The 23417-nt window shown below is 46.7% G+C and overlaps 1 protein-coding gene across 1 annotated transcript; it reads right to left on the bottom strand.

Moving 5' to 3' along the window:
• Positions 1-6982: 6982 nt before the first annotated feature.
• Positions 6983-22602, bottom strand: LOC119436327 (tubulin alpha-1A chain). Its single transcript, XM_037703150.2, has 6 exons — positions 22562-22602; positions 18955-19234; positions 12791-13035; positions 12017-12279; positions 7877-8141; positions 6983-7374 (listed from the first exon to the last, which is right to left on the bottom strand). Exons 1-6 carry the CDS (start codon positions 22562-22564, stop codon positions 7084-7086), a joined length of 1347 nt encoding a protein of 448 aa, XP_037559078.2. The 5' UTR covers positions 22565-22602; the 3' UTR covers positions 6983-7083.
• Positions 22603-23417: the final 815 nt, after the last annotated feature.

Here is a 23417-nt window from a genome sequence, read left to right as displayed (position 1 = left end):
AAGCACTACACGTAAATAGAGGGGTTTCGACTTACGAACTGGGGAATACTGGCGGCCGCGGCACGAACGCGACTGGTTAACCACGCTATGCACTATGGGAGCGGCGACGGGCCCGCCTGTTCTCACCGACTGCTGTTCACCGAATGGTCTCGGCCGCTCGCTACCCACTTGCGCTCCCTGCGAGAGGAAAGTTACCCTCTCCCCCTGACGCGCATGCGCAGACGTGACTTTTGCCTCCGTGTCCGCCGCCATGGGACCCGGGCATCCCAACAAACCCTTCGTCTGGATTTCACCTGGCTACATTATTGCTATAAGTTAAAGGCATCATCTGCACTGCATTCAGAATGAATGCCTACCGATTGAACATTTCAGATAAGCACATGTTTCATGCAGCAAGGACAAAGATGTGGATTTGAAGCTTACGTCACGACTCGGTGGCGATACGGTAGCATGTCTTACTCGACATCAGAAGGTTGCGGGTTCGAATCACTGGCCGGTCAAATTTTTTTCTGGTAACGCTGTAGCATTTCATCTGCATGTCACGCGGCTACGTTATTACTTTAAGCTAAGGGGTTCATCTGCACAGCATTCAGAATAATACGTTCCGATTGTACATTTCAGAAAGGCATATATTGCATGCAGTGAGGACAAAGACGGAGATTTGTAACGCTTTCACTTGTCGCGATATCGGCGCTCTGCCTTGGCACACCTCACGCCGGGGTCTGCGCACGACTGCCCATACACCGCGATCCCCGCTGCAAGCTCGATAAAGCTTTTTTTACCTTCTGGTAACGCTTTAACTTGTCGGGATATTGGGGGGAAGGCATCGAAGCTCTGCCTCGGCATACCTAGCCCCGCGGTCGGCGCATTTCTGCCCATCAACCGCGGTCTGGTTCAGGCTCGAGGAAAAAATAGACGCCAACCACTTGGACAGCATTTATTACGAGGGCAAGTAACACTTCGAGCAGGCCAGGTACCTATATTCACATCATTAAGGTAGCTCGCGAGGAAAATAATACACCAGGTAAACAAGGGGGTTTTGACTTACGAGCTGGGGGTCACACCTAGTTCCGCGGTTGGCGAATTCCTGCCCAAACACCGCGGCCCGGTACACGACAACCGCGTGGACACGCGGACAGCATTTATTACGCCTGCAAGTAACATTTCGAGCAGGCCTCGTACCGATATTCACATCGTTAAGGGTTCGCACCAAGAAAATATAAGCACTACACGTAAATAGAGGGGTTTCGACTTACGAACTGGGGAATACTGGCGGCCGCGGCTCGAACGCGACTGGTTAACCACGCTATGCACTATGGGAGCGGCGACGGGCCCGCCTGTTCTCACCGACTGCTGTTCACCGAATGGTCTCGGCCGCTCGCTACCCACTTGCGCTCCCTGCGAGAGGAAAGTTACCCTCTCCCCCTGACGCGCATGCGCAGACGTGACTTTTGCCTCCGTGTCCGCCGCCATGGGACCCGGGCATCCCAACAAACCCTTCGTCTGGATTTCACCTGGCTACATTATTGCTATAAGTTAAAGGCATCATCTGCACTGCATTCAGAATTAATGCCTACCGATTGAACATTTCAGATAAGCACATGTTTCATGCAGCAAGGACAAAGATGTGGATTTGAAGCTTACGTCACGACTCGGTGGCGATACGGTAGCATGTCTTACTCGACATCAGAAGGTTGCGGGTTCGCATCACTGGCCGGTCAAATTTTTTTCTGGTAACGCTGTAGCATTTCATCTGCATGTCACCAGCTTTCCGAAACCTGCATATATATATATATATATATATATATATATATATATATATATATATCCTTTGCTAACAATTTTCTATTTCTCGCTTTATGGCGAATGCAATTATATTGACACTGCAGGCAAATTTTTGTTGTTGTCGTCGCCGTGATGTTCCGTATTACATCCAAAAGCCACATAAATAACCGACCCATACACTGTGGGTGCGAGAAAAAGCACGCAACATTGAGCCGAAAAGGATGGCGGCTTGATGGGCATTATCTTCCCACGCGCTCAATATTCGGGTTCGTTGTGGGTCACGTAATCAAACGTGAATGGGAAGGAGCACGCGTCTTCTCCTCTAGCCCTGCCGTAGCTGTGAATGACTGTGCGCGGCTGACTCTTATGCGGCCCGCGTGCCATATCTAATTGTTGGTAATCGTTGGTGGATGCAATGATAAAGGGCAACCAGGGATGGCTGCTAACTTCATGCCTGCTGTCTTCCTTGCTGGGCTGTTTTTCTGCGCCCCTAGTGTTGCAGAGTGAGTTAAGAGACAGAGGTCATTGCAGATCACTGACAGATGCCGTCTGTAGTGGACATAAAAATAGGCAGATAATGAAGATGAATCTAATTTTCGGAGTTGCGGTGAATCGCGCGGCTGTACGAGCCGTTCGCCACCGCTGCCGGCGTTCTTCATAATGATTTCGTTGTGAAAGCGAGTGCTTGAGGTCATCCAGTGAGGTATTTACAGGTATACATGGTCCGTACATTACACTATGCTTGCTATTTTAATTTTAAGTGAATGTTGACTACAATTTATATGACCACTATAACTAACGTATAGACTCGTGCAAGAGCCGCACTTTTCTGTCGCAATTTTGACTGGCCTTTCATGGGACCGGGCCATTTGACCTCATTTTTCCAACTACGAGTATGAAATCCGCCGTAAACCTCCGCGATCGCCTCCTCTCGACATCCAGTAGCGACGCGCGAAAGCAGGCTGCGCGCGACAATTCGCTGTTGAGCCCGATCAGAATCAGCGTACGGAACGTGATTGCTTCTCGGTTGGATATCTTTTTCATTGCGATAGCAATTATATGAACACACCAAAGCAGATTTCTGCCGTCGCCGTCGCCGTGAGGTTCCGTATGACGTCAACGGCGATGAAATCGTCACCGCGCTCCGGACGCTGTATGTGTGAGTGAAAGGGCGCCAGGGACGCGCGCTTTCACGGGAAGCGAACGCACGTCGGAGAGCAAACGCGCGTTCTGAGCCGTGCTCCCTGAAGGGCTGCAGAATTAAGTGTCTCTTTCCTGCTTTCCATATATAGAGAGCAAATGCAACTTTTTCCGCTGCGCGAAAGGCTGGGGGGGGGGGGGGGGGGGGGGACGGGAGGGATGGAGGGGAGGCGACCTTTAGCTGCGGTACCAAATACGTATTTATCTAAAAACGCCGCGCGCGTTCGGTGCGAACGCGGGCAAAACGCCGAAGGCGTCTACAATAGTTCTGCGCGTTTCTGGTGCTGCTGCATGTCCAAGTTTGTACAGCTGATAAAACTACTATCCTTACTCCGTATAGCTCTTTACTAATTTGCTATCGCAATTGGTGCTTCGCCTTTCGGGTGAACTGCGACAAATTTTTTTTAAAATATTGGCTGTCAAGTTGGCGCTGTGACCCTTACACGTACGGGTGCGATGCTTACACGGATTTACACGGTAAGAATCTTCCTTCGTGTAATTGTCTTCTACTTCGCTATCACTAATACTGCTTCGCCTTCCTGGCCAATTTGCCCTCCTTTTTTTTTTTTTAGTACTTTGAGTCAGAGTATAAATGCTGCTGCGCATGACATCTAGACTTCTATTTATTCTGATTTCGAGTGAATCCGGCTTGGCATCATTTCGGTTACTGAGTGAATTCTGTACACAAGCTGCTTCAGCAAACACTTGCAAATTTTTTTAAAGGTTGCCTGTGGCAGATAGTACAATTCTAGTTAATGAGTTCCTCTACTCAAAGAGGCGGACATTACTTTCACAAAAAAATTAATTGCATAATCGACTAATTAACAAAATTAATCAATTAAGTTTTTAGCTAATTACCTTATGGCCCATGTTGCAATTTACAAATTCTAGCCGTAGAGTTCGGATCCACTTGGAACTAATTCTCAGGCTGACACCAGTGTCGATATATTAATTATCTAACTTTGCGGAGAAATGCATTGGCGTGCCAGTCACTTTCTTAAGAAAACGTCGTTTTATGCATCGAAGATTAAAAGTATGAATAGATATATAAATTAAGGGGTTTTACGCGCCAAAACCATGACCTGATTATGAGGCACACCGTAGTGGATGACTCTGGAATAATTTAGACCACCTGGGGTTCTTTAACGTGCACCTAAATCTAAGTATACGGATATTCTTGCATTTCGCCCCCATCGAAATGCAGCCGCCGTGGCCATGATTTGATCCCGCGACCTCATGCTTAACAGTTCAACACCATAGCCACTAAGCCACTAGGGTAAGCACAAAAGTAGCTGGTGCGCCAATGCATTTCTCTGCAGTGTTCAGGAATTAATATCTCTCAAAACTGATGCCATCCTGAGAATTAGTTCCTAGTGCATCCGCCTTGCGAACTCCACGGCTATAATTTGTAAATTGCAACATGGGCCATAAGTTAATATGTTCAAAACCTAATTGGTGAATTTTTGTTAATTAGTCGATTATGCATTTCGATTTTTGAGCAAGTAATGTCCGCCTCTTCGAGTCGACCAGCTCATGAACTAGAATTGTGCTATCTGTCATGCGCAACCTTTAAAAATTTGTTAAAATTGTTTGCTGAAACACCCCGTATTTGTAGCCTCTTCATGCAAGCGGCGATGTTTCCATCCTTAATGCGCAAATGTTGTAAATAATTAAAAGAACTTCTTTCTCTTTTTTTTTTCTGTCGCCAGTCGTCAGCATTGCCTACTGGAAAGAGAATCAATATTCAGACACATATCACTCAGGTGCTTTTCACACGCCGTTGATAGAAGGCTTTGCCGAAGGGGTCACTGAAGTCTTCAGTTTTCTTTTTTTTTTCATGGCCAAAAAAGCACGCAAAGTAATTTGAAGTGGGATGAACATACATCAACATATTCGTTCTCTAGGCATAGGCTATCGTTTAGTTGGCTACCTCCTAATCAAATTATAATAAACGTTGTCCTGTGTATATATTTAAATATGTTGTGTTTGTGCAGCGGAAATTAAAAAAAATGTCACAGTTTCGCCCTAAGGGCGAAGCAATGAATGCGATAGCAACACAGCAATGTCATACGAAGTAAGGTGAGCGGCTTTGGTAGCAATATGAATTGTAGTAAACATGAGCTGATTAAGTAAGCAGGTGTGCTGCGGCGTAAGTAGACCGACATGAAGAGAGACTCGATGACCACGAGAAGGCGCGTGTGAAACGGTGGTGTTGATGAGAAGCGCTTCCCGTGGGCAGCGCGTGCGAAGGGACACACCTGTAGCGCTGCACTGCCGATCCGGGCAGCATTGCATGTGTAGCGTGCGTTGGAAAATGTGGCCCGACTATTACTAACTGATTGAACAAGCGTGGTGTGAGCGCGCACAAACAAACATGAATAGATCACACTGAATGACTGCAGACAACGACTGTCAAAACGCTGGCAGCAAGCGCCCCCGGGAAAACTCCGGAGGGGGCTCGAGCCCCGGAGCACCTCCCCCCCATAGTCGGCACCTATGTGCCAACGGTTTAGTACTGGACGCCACTTTACGAATCATGCGCAAATTCGGAATTTTTGTCGATGAAGTACTATTTCATGTGAATAACAAACTGAAGCCAATTTCTCTATCGCCGTCAGCGGCGCTAGAAGCGATCGCCTCGGCTGGGTAATGGGACTGGCGAGGTACTGGCCGTACGGCGACGCCGGCTGTGTAGGTAGAGCACTGCACGGGCTCGGGCTTACCCAAAAGCCCGGTCCCGGCCCGGCCCGTGGGCCGGGCCGGGCAGGGTAGAGCAGTTTTTTCACGGGCTCGGGCCGGGCTCGGGCACGGCGTGTGCTTTTTGTCCCGGGCCCGGGCCGGGCTCGGGTTTTTTGACGCGGGCCCGGGCCGGGCTCGGGCTTTCTGGTGGTGCGCATGTAACGTGCAGCGAGTTATTCTCGGGCGTCTCAACTCTGAAAAACATGTATTTTTCGGTCTGGGGACGGGTTCGGGCCGGTTTCGAGCCGGGCTCGGGCCTAAGGTAAAGGGGTGGCGGGCCGGGCGGGGCGGGTAACGTAAATTATTTCCGGGCATGGGCCGGGCCCGGGTCTCGCCATAAAAGTTTTGATCGGGCTCGGGCGGGCCGCCCAATGTAAAAACGGGCCCGGGCCGCAAAAATCGGCCCGTGCAGTGCTCTATATGTAGGTCCGCGCAATCTGAGCTGTTGACAGCGGCCGTCAAATCTCTCCAACTCTACATTTCGCGCGGTGAAATTCATGAACACGTTTAGGCGCGTTTATGACATCGGCAACAACAGGGCTTTTCATATATATATACTGGTCCATACCGCTGTTTTAGAACAAACTTGCCCAAACGATAGTTGTCATTGTATTGCAAACAATCGCGGTGCGTAGTTCATGCGGTGACGATCGTGTCTGCAAAGCATATTGCATCGATAAACGACGAGAAAATTGCTGAAAACAAAAGATCGCGACGAATTCAATAATAATATTACTGAAAATTAACTCGTTCTTTACCTATACACCATTTTGGTATGTTTATTAGAATAGTATTTAATATAAGTTTCTTTCCCATCTTCGATTACACAGTGGCCTGCAGAAGGGGTAACGTGCCAATTCCCACGAAACCGAGCAGCCTCTGGAAATGCTCTGCTAGAAACTAAGGAGAGGAAAGCTGCACACCGCTATTATTCGCAGCGATAATCTTGCTTTCGTTGGCGCTTATTAGCATGTGCTGAATGTAGACAGGCGCCCAAAATTGTTACTGCACTTAAGTTCAGAATAGGAATTAATGCGCGCTTAATTTAAGGGCATCTGCATAAGAGGGGAGAGCTTGTAGACAACACTGAAGTGCAGAGGGGAAAAAAAGTTTATTTGAGTACTGAAGAGGCACTATTGAGCCAGTGCAAGTCCACACACACGCACACGCACACGCACGCACGCACACACGCAAACACGCAAACACACACACACACACACACACACACACACACACACACACACACACACACACACACACACACACACACACACACACACACAAAAGACAAGGAAGACAAGACCCCTCGCATGCGGCGGGTGGTGGAAAAAAAAAACGTTCGTTTCTGAGCCGCTTTGCTCAGAATTCTTCACCAACTTCTTCAGGAGCTTCAACAGAAGCGACTTCTTCGTAGTCCTTCTCCAGCGCTGCCATGTCTTGCCGAGCCTCGGAGAACTCGCCCTCCTCCATGCCCTCGCCAACGTACCAGTGGACAAATGCTCGCTTAGCATACATCAGATCGAACTTGTGGTTCAAACGACCCCAAGCTTCTGCAATAGCAGTAGTGTTAGATAACATGCATACTGCACGAGGTACTTTGGCCACGTCTCCTTCCGGAACCACAGTCGGTGGCTGATAGTTGATACCCACCTAAAGAAAAAGATAACGCAAAAATCAAAGCCACAGTTCATAGGGTGCCCTGCGAGATTAAAGGTACAGTAGATTCATCTGAACTTCTTGGGATCGACCAAATCTACGCAAAGCAGCTCAGATAGAGCATGAATCCTGGAGTTAAGGCACGCATTTAAGTGCACAATAAGTCCACCCATACGACTGAATGTGGTTAACTACGAAAACGTTTAAGAATTATAGATCGCAACATAACAGCTCATTCGCGATGTCACCATATGTGTAATTGTCTTCACATGAAAGAACGGTGCATCCACGGAAAAGCACCAACGTGCACATTCAGCTGCCCCGCGACGCGATAGCAACTAACGGCAAAAAAGTATAATTTCCATTTTAGGTTTTATTGAGGCAGGAACAAGCTTACACCACAGACATTTACATTTGCAGGCATTTGGATTTACATTTGCATGCATTTGCAGGTATTTACAAGGCGCTGGGAATAAAAGGAGTACCGCAGACGAACCTTGAATCCAGTGGGGCACCAGTCGACAAATTTAATGCTGCGTTTAGTTTTGATGACAGCAATGGCTGCGTTCACATCCTTGGGGACCACGTCACCCCGGTAAAGCATGCAGCAGGCCATGTACTTTCCATGGCGGGGATCACACTTTACCATCTGATTGGTCGGTTCGAAACAAGCATTTGTGATTTCTGCAACTGTAAATTGCTCATGGTAGGCCTTTTCCGATGATATAACAGGGGCATAAGTTACCAGCGGAAAGTGGATCCTGAAAAAGAGACCAACAGAATACGCAAATATAGCAACCTTGTCATATAAGTTTCCAAAGAAATTCAAGCTGAGCATATCTCGCACCCTGAAGTCCACACATACGTAAAAAAAAATTTTTTTTTTTAATGCTGCGGTTCTTGGCGTGTGACAAGAAAGCATGGAGGCACGCGCTTCGTTCAAAAAGAACCTGCGTATAGCGCTGCACAGCTTCTGACAGCTCAGTATGAAACAAGTGCTCGCGAAGCGCTCAGGCTGCACCGACCGAGTCGGTATTGCAGTGCCCGTCGTTCTGATGCTGATATGACCCCTATTTGCTAGCAGATTGTTCCCTGTGCACTGCTCGAAGACAGCGCATCATTTTCACCTGTTTTATTGACGCCCAATATCCAATGCAAATAAATCTGATCGCTTAATATGACGTGATTAATAAGGAGCTGTAGTGGTTCATTTATGAAGTCTCATACCAGAGCAGCGAGGCGAATGAGCAACGAAGCTCGTTTCTGCGAGGCTGCTAAACTCGGGCAATGGATCCCGTAGACTGCACGTGTAGTCTCTTCTGAACTATCTCAGGTGCACCACGACCACGCTGCGCTTCGACGCGTTCTCTTTCTGCAAAATTTTCTGACGCGATAAAGTACGGCGCCGTAGCCAACAAGGCACATAGAGAATTTGAGGCACGTGTGCACAAGTGTCGCCACCGCGTGCTGAAACCAGCAGTTGTATAGCATTATTTATACCGGCTCCGTTGTTTAGATGCAGCAAGTTTTTGAAGTTGAGCAATATCAATCTCGATAACCTTGTCACCATGTGAGTGGGATGATTGGCAGCATCTAAATGAGGAGTAATTCGGTAATTGCCTACATAACCCCGCAAATTTACGTCATCTAACTATTGACCGTAGGTGGCTCACCGAATAAATTCTATCTAAGAACGCACGTGTAAAAGCGGCGCGAACAATTGTTTCACATTCGAAGGCGCTCTGAAAGCGAAACTGCCACGGAAAAAGAGCGCCTGTGCAAGCCTGCGACATGCAGCTTAATGTCCCACGCCTTTCGTCAAGTTGCCATCGTCACCTATGACATGTCCCCGGGAGCCGGTAATTCTATCTGGCTCGAGGGGACGTCTATTAGTGACGATGAGATGCAGGACGGCGATATTGTTATATAGGTGGTCTTTTTACGCGTCAGTTTCGATTTCAAAGAGCCTTCGAACGTGAAATAGAAATATTTGTTCGCATTGTTCGTAAAGGAGCATGTTTAATGGAAGTTTGTTCGCCCAGCTAGATGAGGAAACTGAACACGGGAAGTAAGTTCAGAGGAAGCCCGCAAGGTGGAAGAAAGTTCATGAAGGGAGTAATTGTCATCCGCCCGACTGTAGCACGATGCTACGAAGGAAACCCCTACAGGTTTCTCAGAAAGAAAACTTCGCAGCTGAAAAATTTGTCCTGGTCCGAGACTCCAAGCCGGGACCAACTCGGGGCGGTCGCTATATTATCCGAGCAAACCAGGGGCGCGATCTTGTACGCGTTCCAAAATGGAACGGAGGCGTTCCGTTCCATCGAGCCGCACACGATTGGTCAATTTCAACCGCGACGTTCAAATTGACCAATCGTGTGCGGCTCGATGGAACGGAACGTCTCCGTTCCATTTTGGAACGCGTACAAGATCGCGCCCCAGGAGGCAGGGCAACGCCAAATTGATGGGAAACTCGAAGCAAATAATTATTCCCTTCTGTGAACTCTCGCCCACCTTGCGAGCTTCCGCAGAATGGATTTGCCACATTCAGTGGCCCTGTGCTGCGACATGTACGATTAACCTCACCATCTGCTAGCCTCCTGGTTAGCTTAGATCTAGGCAGAGCGACCGCCCCGCTAAGGCTAAGGGATTGAATCCCGGACCAGGTTCCCGAGAAACCCATAAACGTTTCTTTCAGTCGGGTGGATGACAATTATCCCCTTCCATAGCTGCGAGGGCCGGCTCCAAACTACTAATTTGAAATTAAGGTAACTTAATTACGCACATTAACTGGCAGCCTAAGGAGTAATTTACGCAATCTGGACAATGTAATTGTGACAAAAACGTTATCGTGATTTATATTGGTTTAAAGATTAGCGCCTGTAAAATCCCGTTCAGTGACGGCGCCATTCCATCGACGTGCGACGCAAGCTTGGTCATGCCGAGTGTAATCACGTGTCGTGGGTTAAGCTGTCTTCAGAGTACAGAGGCGCTATAACGTAAAGCTATTCCAAACTTTTCTATTCCCAAGATTGATCAAAACATTTTCGGGCCACTCCCAACTTCGCCTGTCTGTCACGCGACGTCACGAAAACCGCAAAAGCTCCCCATCTGATATAACGTGCACACATTGATTATACATGATTAAACAGAAAATGCGGGATCTCATTCCCTAACGGGGATGCACTACCCTGCGACAGCTTTTATAAAAGCTTGTATTTTCATGGTTATTGAATACGCAGTGTTGAAAGAGACGAAGTATTTTTGATGTTCAAGCACAGAAACAATAAAATATTGACACCAAGGTAAAAAAAAAAAAAAAAGTACGTGCTCCGACCACTTAGTCGACTTAACCTGTTAGCTACCCATACAAATGTCAACCCGGCAATAATACACACTTGCGTCGGGAATACTCCGTAGCGCTAAGATATTGCTTGTACACACGTAGTACCTTCGGTAGTGCTGAAAGTTGCTTGCGAGATAGACTACAGATGAGACATAACTGGATTCCGAAGCGGATGGATGAATATTATGAGCGCCCCTTTTTTTTCTTTTTTTTTTTTTTTTTTTTTTTTTTTTTTTGAAGTGGGGCGGATGCCACCAAGCTAGCCACTTTTACCGTTCTTTCGCGCCTACTCGTCTTTATGAGCCACGGTTCGTGTTAAACAGTTGCTCTAAAATCTAGAGCAACTGACAACCGGACTAGTTGTTAATGATTCATTGTGAGCACGGTAGCGCAAAAACAGACTATAACAAGGAAGTAAACAGGATGGGTGCAGACTCAGCTGTGCCCAGCGACACAACGTAGCTGAACCATAGCGCATGCTGAGCGGAAAAGCAAATGAAAACGCGATCGACAGCCACCAAACGCTCATACGTAGTCCCGCAAACCAGGGGATTCACGGTAGCTTCCATGGGTGAAGGGGGGCCCTCTCGATCCGCCAGTGCCGTAAACGCGGATAATGTAATTAGATAATGTAACCCTGTGTACATAGCTCACGTGAGGCGTCATATTTGCAATTTTCTGTCCATGGTTATCTATCGGGATACATCCACATGATGCACAGTAGGCAGCCGAGTGATACTACTTATCCTTGCTACTTTTCCCTTTCCTTCCACTTGTGGTTTTTCCGCTCCCCATGCGCATTGTAAGGTTCAGCTGCTTTAGCTGGGCACAGTAACGTCTGTCTTGTTTACGGTAGTGCAACACAAGGCGAGGACAATGTACGTATATTCTAAAATCTATTTAGGTTCCCTGCTTTTGCGCCAGAAACACTGCAGTTGTCGTACTATTCTTCACCACAGATGCATTGCTTTATTCCTAAATACTTCCTCAGGTGGTTACGGCGTCATTGACCTATGAATGGATACTACGGCACGCTGTAACAAAGTATGCCTTATCCTTTCCGTGCAAACTCTACACGCTACGCAAGTATGATATAAGAGTAGCGCCAACGCATGATCTCGGAGACCATATTGGGTCTTACGGCTGTTACAAATGTAGGCAAGATGTAGAAGGCAGCCAAAGAATTACTTCAAAGAAACACTTGAATGGAGGGGCACTGGTGAAATTTTAAGTGAAAATGAAAGCGGCGACTTTCAAAGGGACTACAGAGTGCACGTCAGCTTCGGACCATACCTTGGGTACGGCACCAGGTTAGTTTGGAACTCCGTGAGATCCACATTCAGAGGACCTTCAAAGCGCAAAGACGCTGTGATCGAAGATACTATTTGGCCGATTAGTCGATTCAAATTGGAGTAGGTGGGTCGTTCAATGTCGAGGTTGCGATGACAGATATCGTAGATTGCCTCATTGTCCACCATAAACGAACAATCTGTATGCTCCAGTGTCGTATGAGTCATCAGAACAGAGTTGTATGGTTCCACAACGGCCGTGGCCACCTGAAAAAGCAGCGGTCATGTAAAGGAAATTTAGCACACATTGCGCAGCGAAATCAGGCTAGCGCTAACCATGATTGATCAGATTTTAATACTGGCAGTTCGCTAGTCACTTGATCCTATGGCCTAAGCAGGCGGCTGTACATTTTAACTACGTTGCTGCCTCACTGAATGGGACCAGCAACCCGCCGCGGTTGCTCAGTGGCTATGGTGTTGGGCTGCTGAGCACGAGGTCGCGGGATCGAATCCCGGCCACGGCGGCCGCATTTCGATGGGGGCGAAATGCGAAAACACCCGTGTACTTAGATTTAGGTGCACGTTAAAGAACCCCAGGTGGTCCAAATTTCCGGAGTCCCCCACTACGGCGTGCCTCATAATCAGAACTGGTTTTGGCACGTAAAACCCCATAATTGGAATGGGGCCAGCACTAATTGATGAAACGTTCAAAGATGGTTTTATCGTATAGCAATTGTGGGCTGCACTCTCAGTTGGAAAATGCGCGCAGTTTCCAAACCTTAGGTGCTGGGTAGATTGAGAACTCCAACTTGGACTTCTTGCCGTACTCGACAGGCAGACGCTCCATGAGTAGAGAGGTGAAACCTGAACCAGTGCCTCCACCAAAGCTGTGGAAAACTAGGAAGCCTTGCAGCCCATCGCATTGGTCAGCCAGTTTTCGCATTCGGTCAAGAACAAGGTCGATCATTTCCTTTCCGATGGTGTAGCGACCCCGGGCGTAGTTGTTTGCTGCATCCTCTTTCCCTACAAATATATGAAGAATTTTTAACTAATGCAGAGTAGAAAGTGCATACGAATAAAATATCAAGCAAAGTTTAGCAATGTAAAGTCTGCTACAAGCCGTCCCACAGACATTTGATGTCAGCCTTGTCAGGAGTGCATTGCGACCAAGGACCAAGCTGCACAGCGACTAAAAATGAGAAACACTGAAACACAGATTTGGAGCCATTTTTGAAGCACATAAATATAGACTTCGGAGCACTTTGGAGCAAATAAATGCAATAAACTTGTACATCGGGATACATCCACATGATGCCAAGGGAGAATACTTATCTTTGCTACTTTTCCCTTAACTTTCACGTGTGCTTTTTACTTTCTCCATGCGCATTGTAAGGCTCAGCTGCTTTGTGTGTAGCTGGGCACAGTAACGTCTCTCTTGTTTACAATAAATAAATTTTCTAGCGATGCATTCCGCTTGAGTCTACATGCCGCCTTTATTACCCATGGTTCACAGTCGGACACGCCCTAGACACTTTCGAGAAAGTATTTGCCTGCTGTAAAACAATGCTACTCTGCTAAATACAACGGCAAACCTAAATTTGAGGACCGGTTTAATTTAAATGAAAACAAACCTTTCCACACAATTGAGTGAAGCTGCTGAGATGTTGCCCTTTACATCTAATGAACTTTTATTGGCACCTGCCAGCTTAGCCATGTTCAGCAAAGCTAGAGTTTGCATCAGTCAGACACAGTGGGCTAGACTTTTGAGCCAGGCCAGCCGTGAGAGCTCCTAGTAACGCTTAAGCATTGCTTATGACACCAGGCACTTTTAAATGGTATGCTTTTCCTCGTAAAGCGGAAGCCTGTGCGCAGAAATTGGCTCATTCACAACCGACGCCGACCGATTATTCGTACACCATTAATTCAGACAAGCTCGATTATTCAAACTACTTCGCGACACCACACTGGCCCATAAACTTATGTATAAAGACAACCAAAATTTAGAACCGAAATTTATAACAGGCCGTGTTAATTATAGCGACAAGGCCCCGGCGACCTATTTGTTTAAGCAGTGCCGACTGCACCCTCAATGTCTGTGACGATAAGGACAGTGAGTTGCTAAACAAACGGGCTGTCATTCGGCTATTATAGCGCGGTCGACTTCTCGGTCGCCATGGTTCACAGTCGGATAATACCACTGATAACGTAGGTGGGGCACCGCTATTACCAATGACGAAGCGCGGAAAGGAGTGGCACTAGAAAAGGAATTGCTACAATATTGCGGTCCTGTTACGTTGCTCGGGGGTTGATTCGATGCCTGCATTGATTGTACTTTCGTCTATCTGTGGCGACAGCATGACAATGGTAGAGATGCGGACCGACCGCAGGCAAGCGACGTATGTGCGCGCAGCTACGCGTTGCCAAACTTCGACCGTATTTTTGGACGATATGTTTTGAGGACACTTTCACTATCGCGACCTTTCGAGTGACGAGAACCGGGCGCGTCGTCAGACATGGCAAAGTGACAAGGAACGCCGAGGTGTCTGACGCTATAGTCACGCGAAAACCAGATTCAGAAAGCGCCCATTCGAGGATACGGCACCCCTTTTTAACCACTTGTGGATTAAAGTCATTTGTGTTCCGCCGAATTCGCATATTTCGAATTCCCGATTATTCGGACATTTAGGAGGTCCCCGTCGAGCCCGCGAGTACAGATGTCGGGAAGTTTGATAATTCCATCCGCTTAGTCATGCGCGCTATGCATTCCTGCAGACCACTGTGGCCACAGGTCTTGCGTGGTTGGTGGCACCCACATAAATACTGCATTCACACTAAACATTTTTGCTCCTTATGTGGGTGGACGCCGACTCTCGCGGCCAACTATGCGGGGAACGGGGAAGACTACCGGATCCGGACCGTCGACTTTCTGAATGGCTATGAACAGACTTCAGAGCCTGAACTAGCAAAAATGGGTCGACTAGTCCTGGGCGGCGACAAGTTCCCACAGTAATTCATCTTACACCCAAAGGGGTGTAAATAAGCGTGTTGTACTGAAACATTTTAGAGTGTAAATACAAGCACCGTTATTGAAGACAATTCTTGTTCGGTCGAACCAGGAGCGAAATGAATAAAATGTGCTTTCCTAGGCGCGCTCCACTCTTCACCATTTCTTTAACTACGATTTACACGTACACTTAATTAAAGGACAAATAATTCGTTCGAGAATCGGTTGTGAAAGAAATGCACGTATGTGGACTTGAACCCACGAATTACACGTGGAAGTGACACTACCAGTGCGCCACACAGCAGCATCGTTTTTTTTTTTTCTTTCAGAGCATTAATTAGAACGTCTAAACATGCATGATGGGCGTCGAACTTTTTGCGAGTATGGCGTTAAGGGCCCCCTCAAAAAGCTGAACACCTAATAAAAAGTGGATATTCATCCGGTTGAGAAGTTTATCATAATTGTCCCTGAGGTGCATAATCGTCCGTTTGAAATGTACTACTTTTGAGGAAACATGTTTCTGCATTTCGATATAGAATTTTCCAAAATCTGTGAAGCTATCAGTAATTACATCAACTAGAACGTCATTTCACGTTACAGCAAGATATCCGGTACTGCGAGAATGTTAACTAGTTCTGAAACCATATGGTGAAAATGCCGGAACAAAATGGCATTTTTACAGTTAATAAAGCAATGTTCAATAGTTTCAGGCATGTTACAAATGGTCATTCCATGCCAAATGAACCAGCGTTTTTTTTTTTTTTTATAACCACTACATAACGTTTTTTTTTTCTTCTATCAAATCCGGTTTAATGGCTGCGCGAAAGTATACATTGACCGCTGTATTCCATAAAAATTTCCTCGTCGAATGGCGCGTGCACTTCAAAAAAATTTATAACGCACACACACACGCACACATGCACATGCACAAACACACACACACTTGAGGAAGCTTAAGCTTCGCCTTTAAGTGGAACGTGATAGCGTTATCGGGCGCCGTTGAGGCTGACACCGGATTTTCTGCGACACGGGGGCCCCGATAGAAAATAATGGTAGGCCGATCCCGGCGGCAGTGCAGGGCAGAGCAATGGCTCATACGCCCGTAAGGCAGAGGCTACAAGCAGTCACTCATCAATGGTTCATGAACCCCGTAAGCAAGCAAAAAAAAAGGGGGTTTTGGGTTTCCGCGTAACAGAATTTAACGAATTTAACAGAATTTAACGAAGGAGTTAAAGGGGTACAGACATGAAATTGTGTCGTTCGATAGCTGGCGGCTTCGTAATCACGGTACGATGCTTCAATCTCTCGAACATGCAGCCAACAAGTGAAATCGAAAACACACCAAATGGAGAGACTGTTTTTGCCTGCAGTTTGCTTGCAAGAGTTCCTCCATGGAGATGATCAAAATCAGAGTGTGGTGGTGGTGTATCATGAATGCGTGGGTCGGTACAATGTCGAAGCCACAGTGAAAGCTTTAGACTACAGGATATAAGGTACATAAGGTGGACATAAGGTAAGCGTTTCATGTTTTGAGAGAAACTAGCGCAGATCAACGACCAAGCTTATCCCGTCTGAAATAAATGTGCATAGGAAAAAAGTGTTCGACAAAATGTTCACGATGCGGCTTGCAACCACTACACGCACCTGGCTGACTGATGCATGTTTCAGCAATATCAGATACCACGTGAACCCTACCTGCGATTTTAGGGACCAGAGAAGCCCCTGTAAATAAACTGTAATCTAAGAAACCGCACTCTATGTATTGTGGTCAATTAAAAAAGGGTTCACTAATTAAGTTTTTAACTAATTACCTTATGTCCCATATTGCAATTTTATTCTAGCCGTGGAGTTCACCAGACGCATCCACTTGGAACGAATTTTCAGGATGACACCAGTTTGGAGATATTAATACCCAAACTTTGCGGCGAAATGCAGTGGCATTCCAGTTACTTTCTGAAAACATTGTTTTATGCATTGAAGCACAAAAGTAACTGGAACACCAATGCACAATGTACTCTGAATCCCGAGTACAAACGCCTTGCGAACTCCACGGCTAGAATTTGTAAATTGCAATATGGGCCATAAGTTAATTAGTTAGAAACCTAATTAGTGAATTTGTTAATTAGTTGATTGTGCATTTAAAATTTTCTGCGCAAGTAATTTCCACCTCTTCGAGTAGACAAGCTCATGAACTATAATTGTGCCATCTGCCACAGGCTACCTTTAAATGAAAGTGTTCGCTGAAACACCCGGTATATAGTACTTTGCGTAATTTAACCATGGTGTGCAGCCGTTGCAGAAATGAAAAGAAAAAAATTGTTTAACGTTCTTAATGCCACCTAAAAACAGTCGTCAGGACACTTGGTAGACAGATTTTTAGCGGAATGAGCGGAGATCTCCGACGAAAATGACATTCCGTAACAATACTTGTTCCAGCCTGGCAGCACGAAGCCCCAAGCGTGCTGCAAGAGCAACAGCAGTCCCCAAGTGCATAGGGAGATTCCACGAGAGATCGAAATGCGGCCTAAACCTTCTAGGTTTTGTTGATTTGTATTTTAAACTTGCATCATTCAATAGCACAAAGGTGAAGTTTTTTTTTTTTTTTCGTGCACTGCAACACGTGTATTGGACAGCGAAGGGGTTGAATAATCGCACGGGGGCGTCGATGGCCAGCAGCGTGTCACGGAGCTGGGCTACGAAACTAGCGAGGGTAAAAGCGTGTGCTATGGGCAACCAGTGCTGAAACTTCACGTGCCAACAGCAGCGCCGTAACACAGCCTAGCGAGTGGTAGAAACAGTTTTCAGTAGCATATATGCTGCTACTTCGTGTCATTAATTTCACCGCTCATCTTGAGTTACATGTGTCCATATTCAGGCCCGACTGGGAACCGGCATGCTAGAACGTACGAGGTCATGGGTATGGCCAGAGCTTGGCTGGACACAGAATTGAAACTAACGTTGATGCAGGCGTGCGTCTTATCGGAAATGTTCGTGGCCTCCCTATCAGACAGTATCCGCTTACTTCAGCTGCACACTCAAACTGCCGTAGCGCCTCCTGGCTATTCCGGTTACACACAGAACAGACAGCTGTATACAGTTCAGTCGGCCATACGTACGGTTGTGCGAGCCAATAAGATCCCTGCATCAAGGCACATGACTTCACTAGATATGTACTAGAATAGACGCTGTAGACGTCAACGCGGCCAGTACCGAGTCGCGTGAAATATCGAAGTGATCGTATCCCTGTAAGTGATCGTTCCACCCCAGACCTCACTAGAATAGGTGGCTGAAGCCACTTCCCACGATATCAGGGCCATGGAGCAAAAAATCAAACTATTCCACGCTGCTTTGAGGGCAACAGCGCTGTCATGCATGCTACAAACCAAGTGGAGCTTTCCTCGGTGAGGCAGGTTATCAGACATGAGGTAACCAAACCTGTTCCAATAAGCGAGTAGAGAGCCTGAGGAATTTTCTTGTTGCTTTAATTGAAATTGTTCACGGCAACCAGAAATTTATCTTCATTTCTTTTGTTTACAATAGCTCGAAGGACCCAGTAAAGTTTTTATATAAGTGGCTTATTTCAACTAGTTATGTTCCGAGAACTGATAACTAACCCATTTAAGTTTATAAGAACAGTAGAATGGCGAGCAGTGCAACTGAAATTTCAAATGCTGCGCGCTATAGGAACTGTTCGGGATGAAGCTGTTTCCAGTGCAAACCAGCAAGGATTCAAAGCTGGGAAGCTGGGGCCGTATTCTCAAACGATCCACTCGGGCAATACTATCGCCTTGGCCAACGGCACATGCTGATTGGCTGTTTTAGCAAAATTTGATGAGCCGAGGCGATACTATCGCCGAAGTGGATCGTTTCAGAATACGGCCCCTGAATTGCTTGCACAACACGTTGAACGTGTTGCGGAAATGCAGTACGAGACTCACCAGAGATGAGCTGCTCTGGGTGGTAAAGTTGGCGGTGCGTGCTAGTGCGCACCTCATCAAGCACGGTGGGCTCAAGGTCCACGAATACTGTCCGGGGAACGTGTTTGCCAGCAGGAGTTTCAGCAAAAAAAGTATTGAACGAGTCATCCATTCTCCCAGACACTTTGTCGCTGGGTATCTTCCCATCTGGTTCGATGCCATGTTCCAAGCAGAACAACTCCCAGCAGGCATTACCCATCTGGACGCCTGCCTGTCCGAGGTGTATACTTATGCACTCCCTCTGAAAATGACAACCATTTTTATTCGCTTTTATAGTCAGCCCAACACAATTGTGTCGAAGTATGGAAGGTTATTACAACATAAAACAATGGTTAATTGAGCTTGATCGAAGAACCAACCTTACGACTGATATGGGTGCTCTACCACCACTTGTGCTGCAACCTTGCCCTCCTAGTTCACAATATGGTTTTAACTCATCATGTTACAGGTAGCATCACGGAATATGAAACACCTTCCTTCGTGACGTAAATTAGGTCTCAGACTAATCACATACCGCAAGGCAGAATGCGCAAGAGGTTGCAAAATTTGAAAGTGGGAAGTATCGTACTTCAGCCTACAGCATCCCCGCCTTCTGTCATGGCCAATGAATTACCTACGGGGCACCCGACTACCTACGCATCGTAGATATAACATTTAAAAGCTTGTAAACTGTGCCAATGCACCGTACCACTAAACGCTATTGCATTCTCAGTAGTCACGAGCAGAGACCAGAATTTAGGCAAATGCCTATTTGTTGAATTATGGGGTTTCACGCGCCAAAGCCACAATCTGATTATGAGGCACGCCGTAGTGGGGGACTCCGGAATAATTTAGACCACCTGGGGTTCTTTAATGCGCACCTAAATCTAAGTACACGGGTGTTTTCGCATTTCACCCCCATCTAAATGCGGCCACCGTGGCCGGGATTCGATACCGCGACCTCGTGCTCAGCAGCCGAACACTATAGCCACTGACCAACCACGGCGGGTGAAATTTCGTATTTGTTCCCACGCGCCAGGGAGCCACCCTTTGCAGCTGAGCATGAATTATAGGTTAAGCGACATTATGGTGCCTATAAATACCTATTTCCGTTGTTAGCACCTATTACCTATATTGTTGCTTTTAGCACCTGAAAATGCTTTTTCGGGGCTATGTTATCACGAATGTTGGAACAGGTCAAGTACCTTGGCATTATAATCACAAGTACATTGAACCGGCCTAATCCTATTACAGCTTGTAGCTGACGGATTATTTAACAGACGATCCCTCCATCTCTCACCGCTCTATGTTTGTAAACTTGCGTACGAAACCTTTGTACACTAAACAAGATTATGCCGCTTCAGTATGGGACCCTCACCAAAATTGCTTACCCGATGCCTTAGAAGTAGTTCAAAATAAGGCAGCTCACTGTATTGTTTCCAAGTATGACCTCGGCCGCTGGACTAAAAAAAAAAAAAAAAGGCGGTCTGTCGTGTCAGGTGGGCTGCAATGGGAGCTAATGTGACAGCCGTAGTTGCATTCGTGGCCGCTTGGCTGGCCCAAACGGCGCGTTGGCTTCCACGAGCGACCGCGTTCCTACCGAATTTTTTTTTGACGCTTTTTCTACAGGGTTCCCCAGTCAACAGTCTAAAGCGGTCTCTCCTCTGCATAGCAAAGCTATGTAAAGCGATGACTAGCACAATACGGCTGCTGCCTTTCAGATCTCGCAAGTTAACACTGTCAGTTCCTTACCATTGGAGTGGGCTACACATTCAATACGTAGCGAAATGGGTGGTTTATGAACAGGTAATAATGCTGATACTGCCCCCTGTTGTGTCTAAAATGAGGCATATAGGTACCTGTTTTAGGCGCCTAAAACCGAGATTTTTATTGCCTAAAAATCCAGCCGATAGGAGAAATGACTACAGTCTCTTTTTCTGCAGCTCGGTCCAGCCATAGAACAACGACGGCCTCGTATTTTACCGCAAAGCTGATTTCAATGATTCTTCACAAACCAGTAGTTATGCAAATAGTGCGCTGCCATGCAAGACAGCTCTCGACACAGCTGATCGAGAGATCTGAAAACAGGTCAGATTCAATGCCGGAAAAGCATACAAATCCATCTGAAAGTGCCACGACAGTTAACATTAGCCAAAAGCTGGTCAATGAAAAAAAAAAAGAAAGAAAGGTTAAGAAACATTGTGCAAGACACGACTTTAAGATTTACGGCGTTCCGTCGACCTCCGACGAACGAACCAACCCAGTAGGTCTTGCACCATGGTCTCTTTTTCGTTGAACAGCTTGGCTACGTTAGTTGGGGTACACGATATAGAAACAGCCTGTGCAAGCAGCTTAGATTTGACGCACTCATTAGGGCCCTAAAGCATGCTTTAGCCTACGACAAGACAAAAATGTAAAAAAAACGTCAGGTCGACGAGAGACTGGCACGCCTGCACCACTGCACTGGCACTGCACCAAGTGACGACTTCCATATCCAGTGATCCCTTTTCGAGCTAATGCAATTGGCACGTTACAAGAAGGATCTTACAAATATTAGGCAGCTGGGAAGCGTGTAAATTATATAAGACAAGCGTCACAAAGGCGATACGATGCGGAAGGTCAATGGACAAAACGCAACCATCAGTGTAGGGAAGAAAAGCTGCCGACGCCGCCTAGTTCTGTAAATATAAACAGAAGCGGCGCGGCCAACGCCCCAGCTAGTGGAGGGGTTGCACAAGGGGAGGAACGAACTGGGGGCGATGCACGATTTCAGCTCTCCACGGCGGAAGAATAAATAAAATACTGAAGATGGCAGCGAAGTCCATTTACGGTGCTTCGCTTTTCTCTACGGATGGGACGACTAGAAATGGAACGTTACCTTCGCCTCTCACAGCGATGTTACGGACGCGAACTTCGCGCCAGACATCCGCAAAACGTGACGACACCAGGGTAATTCCCTATTTTTCCATAATATGGGAAAACAAAAAGCAGTAAGAAAACTAAACTAATAGAGCAGCGCTGCACTGAGTCACCGGTAAGACCCGCCGTCGCCGGCGGAATAATAGGCGGTCAATAAAGTTCTAAGCCGGTCGGTGCGCATCTATGCCAGGCGCTCGGAATCGACGAGCGCAGTTCCGGCGCGTGGAATAAAAGCACGTGCTTGCGCATAAGCGCGTGTATGTCTGCAAAATGAAACCACCATGAAATAAAAGTAACGAAACGCACGAACAAAACACAAGTGTGACGAACAGTTTGACTATATCTGTATCACATGGCTAACGACGCTAATATAAACAGGCAAGATGAGACTGCGCGCATTTTATTCTAGTGGCGCGTACAGCCGTTACGCAGAAGGTAACGAAACCACAACGCTAACAAAACATTGATGCGGCCGCAACATTACTGAAGGAAGCTCAACGGACTAAGCGCATCGAATGCTGTGGATGGCAGTCGAACTATCACTTGACGTGAGTGCTGTATGAAAAGCGAAGTAGCTGACAAGCGCTTTCCTTGGCTTCGCAATCGCTAATATCGCGCCCTCTGTAAAGCAACTTAAGCTGACAGAGATGATACAATTAAACAGGCTTACCATTTCGGAATAAATTCGTGACGCAGCTCTACGAGTCCTCAGCGAACTATTCCAGCCACGGTAAAAGAACCAACTGCTGCGCTCGGGCATCGAATAAAAAAAACGCTCGGGCCTCGGAACACCTCTCGCGCTTCGAACGCGATTTCGCCGCGATTTTATACCCAATGACCACGTGACTCCCTTAAACGTCGCATGCTGTGATTTGGCACATTTGGGATGGCTGCCATGACGTATTTCCGTCTTTTTCCTGTTCTGCAATTGTTTTTGGCTAGAGGCTAGAGCAGACTAGAGTGTACAATGGCGCTTTCAGTTCACAAAAACATGGAATTCGAGGGAATTCAAGATTAGCTCTTGTTACGCTCAGAAATCCGTCGCTGGGGGTGCGGCAATTTTACCTGCAGGATCGTTTGAACGGGAAAAGTTGGCGTCCTCGTGAATGGGTGGTGTCCGAAACCCGACTTCTATGAGGTTTTTTTTTTTTTGGCTCCCGGAATCGCAATGTAACTAGCAAAAGCAAAGCCTTCAAGATTTGCATTTATTTTTCCAGAGGGCGCCACTACTAGGATATGGTGGCTAACTGGGGCGCGGATTTTCTCATAAACCTCGAACATATGCAAATTCATTTTAAACGACATGTTTAGAAAGAAAAGGCGTAGAAGACGTAGGGAGCTCCGACGGTGGAGTTTTAGAAAGAAAAACGAACGTATCTGAAGACAAAGGGTGCAGTACGTGTTCCCTGGAGCAGGTCATTTTATATATATATATATATATATATATATATATATATATATATATATATGTATGTATGTATCTGCTGTTTTCTACAGAACAATGACTAATTCGCTTCTTTCATCAT

The sequence above is a fragment of the Dermacentor silvarum genome, chromosome 1 (assembly GCF_013339745.2).
Source record: "Dermacentor silvarum isolate Dsil-2018 chromosome 1, BIME_Dsil_1.4, whole genome shotgun sequence".
NCBI lineage: Eukaryota > Metazoa > Arthropoda > Arachnida > Ixodida > Ixodidae > Dermacentor > Dermacentor silvarum.
The sequence above is the reverse complement of the archived record's forward strand: the minus strand, read 5'-3'. Positions and strand labels throughout refer to the sequence as shown.

What these genes read in the sequence shown, in the direction of transcription:
- LOC119436327 (XM_037703150.2), bottom strand. An exon ending in CAATCTACCCAGCACCTAAG is followed by an intron (nt 12,280 to 12,790) that starts GTTTGGAAACTG and finishes CTGCTTTTTCAG; the next exon opens with GTGGCCACGGCCGTTGTGGA. An exon ending in AACCTGGTGCCGTACCCAAG is followed by an intron (nt 8,142 to 12,016) that starts GTATGGTCCGAA and finishes TCTCTTTTTCAG; the next exon opens with GATCCACTTTCCGCTGGTAA.